The 4,280-nt window shown below is 38.6% G+C and overlaps 1 protein-coding gene across 1 annotated transcript; it reads left to right on the top strand.

The window, feature by feature from the left end:
* The first annotated feature begins 1,040 nt into the window (after positions 1-1,040).
* Positions 1,041-1,703, top strand: LOC107807161 (uncharacterized). Its single transcript, XM_016631809.2, has one exon. It carries the CDS (start codon positions 1,041-1,043, stop codon positions 1,701-1,703), a length of 663 nt encoding a protein of 220 aa, XP_016487295.2.
* Positions 1,704-4,280: the final 2,577 nt, after the last annotated feature.

Genomic DNA, 4,280 nt, shown 5'->3' with positions numbered 1-4,280 from the left:
AGTGAAATTCAGAAGAGAAATTCACAACTTCTGCTAGACGGACACTGAAACAGTTTTCGAAGCTTGGTAAAGATTCAAGGAGATAGTGAGGAAATGTCAACATAATGGGATTGAATTGTGGATGAAACTCCGTGACTTTTGAGATGGACTGACACCTCCCTCACGGCGGACTCTGAACACTGCAAGTTGGAGGTCCTTTAATGAAGAAGACTCTTGAGGAGATTGTGGCAATTCTTGATGAGCTCTCTGAAGATGCTAACTAGTGGCCTGCTGTGAATAATGATAGAAGATTCTAACATATCAGTACAAGCCCAGCTAGACGTCATGGCCAAAGAGATAAGAAAGTTGACCTTAGCCAAGGTCCAGAGCCAACCATCATCAATTTGTGATTTCTATGGAATGGGTCATCCAACGCTTGAGTGTCAAGCCTCCACTGCAGATTAAGTGGTAAATGTTTTGGGAAGCTTTGACAGAGGCAACTACCATAGTGGTAATAATTTTAACTCTATGGGACAGAGGCACCCAGGCTTTTCTTGGAGTTTACCAAGTGGTAGCCTGAACTCATGCCAGCGGAATAATATGAGACCCCAGGGACAAGGAGCTCCAGGATTTCAGAATCAGCAGAGGCAGCAATACCATCCTCTACAGTCTAATCAGTCTAGCATGGAATATCTAATGAAAGATTTCATTATTAAAACGGATGAGAGATTGGAAACTCACGGTGCATCTATTCGAAACTTAGAGAGGCAAGTGGGGCAGATTGCTAGTCTGTCATCTGAGAGGTCTCCAGGAACCCTCCCTACGGATACCGAAAGGAATCCAAAGGAAATAATAAATGCAGTGTTGTTGATGAATGACAAAGTATTGCAAAATCCGTTGGTAGCAGAGAAGAGTGAGTTTACAGGAAATTAATTTAAGAATGAATGAGGGTATATATGTCTGATCTACCTTTCCCGCATAAACATAGAAGATAGGAGTTGGACAAACAATTCGGGCGCTTTCTATTAGTGCTCAAGCAGGTAAATGTGAATATACCTTTCATGGAGGTGCTTTCACAGATGCCAGCTTATGCTAAATTCTTGAAGGAGATATTGTCCAAAAAGCGAAAAGTGGAAGAGACATCGATTGTCAAGCTCACAGAGCATTGTAGTGCCATTCTGCAAAATAAGCTCCCTCAAAAATGTAGAAATCCAAGGAATTTTACTATACCTTGCTCGTTAGGAAGCACTAAATTTAAAAATTCTTTGTGTGATTCAATTGCTTCTATTATTCTTATGCCTTTGTCTATTTTCAGGAAATTAGAGGGAGATATTAGAGAAATCAGGTCGATACTTGTGTCCTTGCAGCTAGCGGATCATACCACAATCATACCTGAAGGAACAGTGGAAGATGTGCTAGTTGGGGTGGATAAATTGGTGTTCCCTATGGACTTCATTGTGGTGAACATAGAGGAGAACTGGGAGATCCCTCTGATTTTAGGAAGACCCTTCTTGGTTACGGGTACAGCAATTCTGGATATTCAGGAAAGGCAGCTCATGCTTAGAGTGGGAGAGGAAAGGCCGATCTTCAAGATGGAAGGAGAAAGGGGGTCCCAAAAGGAGCAACTTGGAGAGAGTAAAATAAATAAGTGTAGAGTGTACCTAGAAAAGGCCGAAAAGAAGCTCTCAACATGGATGTGTGCATTGGGTCGGGCATGCAAATGAGATCCTGACTTAGATTCAGACCCCAACTAGATGAATCAGGGAAGTTTCTTTTACCCCTTGCTTGTTATTTGTGTGTCATAGGGACATTCCACAATTTAAAGTGTAGGGTGGGTGATGTAAATATGTACATTTGTGTTTGTTTTCGTTTCTTTTGAAAAACAAAGTTTGACTTTTCCCGACGATGGAGTTCCTCGACTTTCTTCTTGAGGGATAAAAGTCGAAGAAGAAAAAAATATTTTGTTTTTCTTAGGTAGTGTAACAATTCTCCCTTGGTTTTTCTTTGTGTCTCGGTTCTTTTTCAAGGGTTTTGCTTGAACCGGGTGTAGTTAATTTTTCTTTTATTAGGAATAGTGAAGTCATGTGATATGGTATTAATTGGAGATGACTTTTCTTGACTTTGTTATGCCTTGAGAGTAGCGAGTGCTTTAGTTGTGACACCTAGGATCAGTTCTTGACTCACGGATAGGCATCTTAAATTGTTTGATTGTGACTCAGCTTAATTTCTTTGACTAAAGAGTCGGGATAAATCTGGTCCTAAGTGAGTTGTGTGCATGTGCATGTCAGTTGATGTCTCGAACTTGCTCCGTGTGTTTGCAAAGTAAAATAATAGTTTTGTTCTTTCTAGGAAGTGATAGAGGCGTTTCTTTGTGAGCCAGATATATGATTTTACCCACCTAACTAATGTGTATCGTAGTTAGCCCCTTTGAGCCTGTAATCCTATTCCTTTGGCAACCACACTACAAGTCTGGCCCTTATTATTTGAATTGACTATCTATTTGAACCTTTTACCTCTCTTGAGCACTTGAATTTGTTATAAGCTTGTAAAAGCTAAGTAGAGGTATGATCAGGTTTTTGAGTGGAACTATTAAAAAGGAGAAAGGTGCACTGTGTGAAAAAATTGTGCCACTTGTAGGGAATTGAAAAAAGAAGAAGAGAAAATCAGAATCTAGAAAAAGAAAAAAAATTATGTCTGTATATGTTATAAAGAAAATTATTCCTTGCTAGTGGTAAATCTTGCTTTGTCTGTGCTTAAAGAAATTAAGATCTTGGTATTAATATGATGTGAAGGTTAGGATGTGGTTCAACACAAGTGTGGTTTTAAATTGTGAAATTATAAGTATTAAAGTGCTTAGGGAGGTATAGTCATTATATCCAAATGTATCCTACCCGTCCCGCAGTCTACATTACAACCAAAATAAAGTCATACTTGATCTTTGACTGAATTAGCTCAATTAGTAGAGTATTACACTACGGTAAAGTATTTGATACATTCTCTGTGGCGCATAAATTTTATTTCTGAGAGTGAGTTAATTCTGTCTATCCAGAGTTACTATTTGTTCATAAATTTTATTGTGTAGAACTACTCTCTATTGTTTGTGTGAAGGCACATGATTTGTGAATGTAAGGTAAAGTCTTTGACCTCTGTGTTAGATTAAGTGAGCAGGTTGTGAAAAATGTGTGGTGCTTTGAGTCGAGTGTTGAGGCTAGGGTGTTATGATATGGTACTTAGTTTGTTTTAAATATTCTTGGCATGATGCATTAGGGAAGTTGTTTTATGAGAAGGTCGTTTCTATGCGAAGTGTAGTTTGATTGCTCGAGGACGAGCACTGGTTAAGTGTGGGGTGTTGATGGTAGGCTAGAATCACGTGTTTTAGCCGCATTTTGCACTCTAACTACTACACTTTGAGCGTGTTTGAGCTTATATGATGGTGATTTGCACTTATTACGTGGTGTATGCTTTCTAGGAGATGATTCTGAGTTAAGAAGATGTTATGGAGCTAAATCGAATAATTTGGAGATTTGAAGTCTGAGTAAAAGCCCAAAAAATTAAATCGGGATCGCGTCCGGGGATCGTGGACCGTCGTTGCATACGAAAGTTCGAAGAAAGAGCAAGTGCTAGAGAAAAATCTACTCGTGTGTCGCATTAGGTGTGGCATTAAGCGTCGCATTAGTATAGAATTTCGTCAAAAGTTTGAGAAGTTCAGAGATTTGGAGTTTTTGGGTTTGACAAAAAAATACACTAATGCTACGCATAGCGCGTGGCATAGTGCGAGGCATTAGTACAAAATTTTTGTTAGACAAGCTAAGTTCAAAGAGTTTACAACCGAGCAAATTTCACTAATGTGACGTACCCTGCATAGCACTGTGCAATGCATGAAGTGTAAAATATTTGTAGGTTTTTCCACTTTGGCTCAAAGAGGATAGTTTTGTCTGTGTTCGTTCCTACTTGGTATAAATACACTGGAAACGCATTTTTGAAGGGACTTTTGACTTTGGAAGCTTTGGGAGAGCATTAGAGGCTACAAGAATCAGGATTACATCATCTTTCCATCAATTCAATACTGCAGTTTGGATTGAACATTAGATTGATTCTTCCTTATTCTTTAATTATATTTGTGATGACTTCCTCCAAGATTATAGAGTAGTTTGCTTTAGGGTTTGACGAATATGGTATTTTAATAAATATTTGCGGATTTTCACTCTAGTTCTTACTTGAATTCGTTTATGGAGTTTTGAATTGTTGCAACTTTATTCACCGGTTTATTTAATCGAAAGAGGAATATTTTGGTGATTATC

Source organism: Nicotiana tabacum, chromosome 12 (genome assembly GCF_000715075.1).
Source record: "Nicotiana tabacum cultivar K326 chromosome 12, ASM71507v2, whole genome shotgun sequence".
Lineage (NCBI taxonomy): Eukaryota > Viridiplantae > Streptophyta > Magnoliopsida > Solanales > Solanaceae > Nicotiana > Nicotiana tabacum.
Note: the sequence above shows the minus strand (reverse complement) of the source record. Positions and strands in the feature narration are given on the sequence as shown.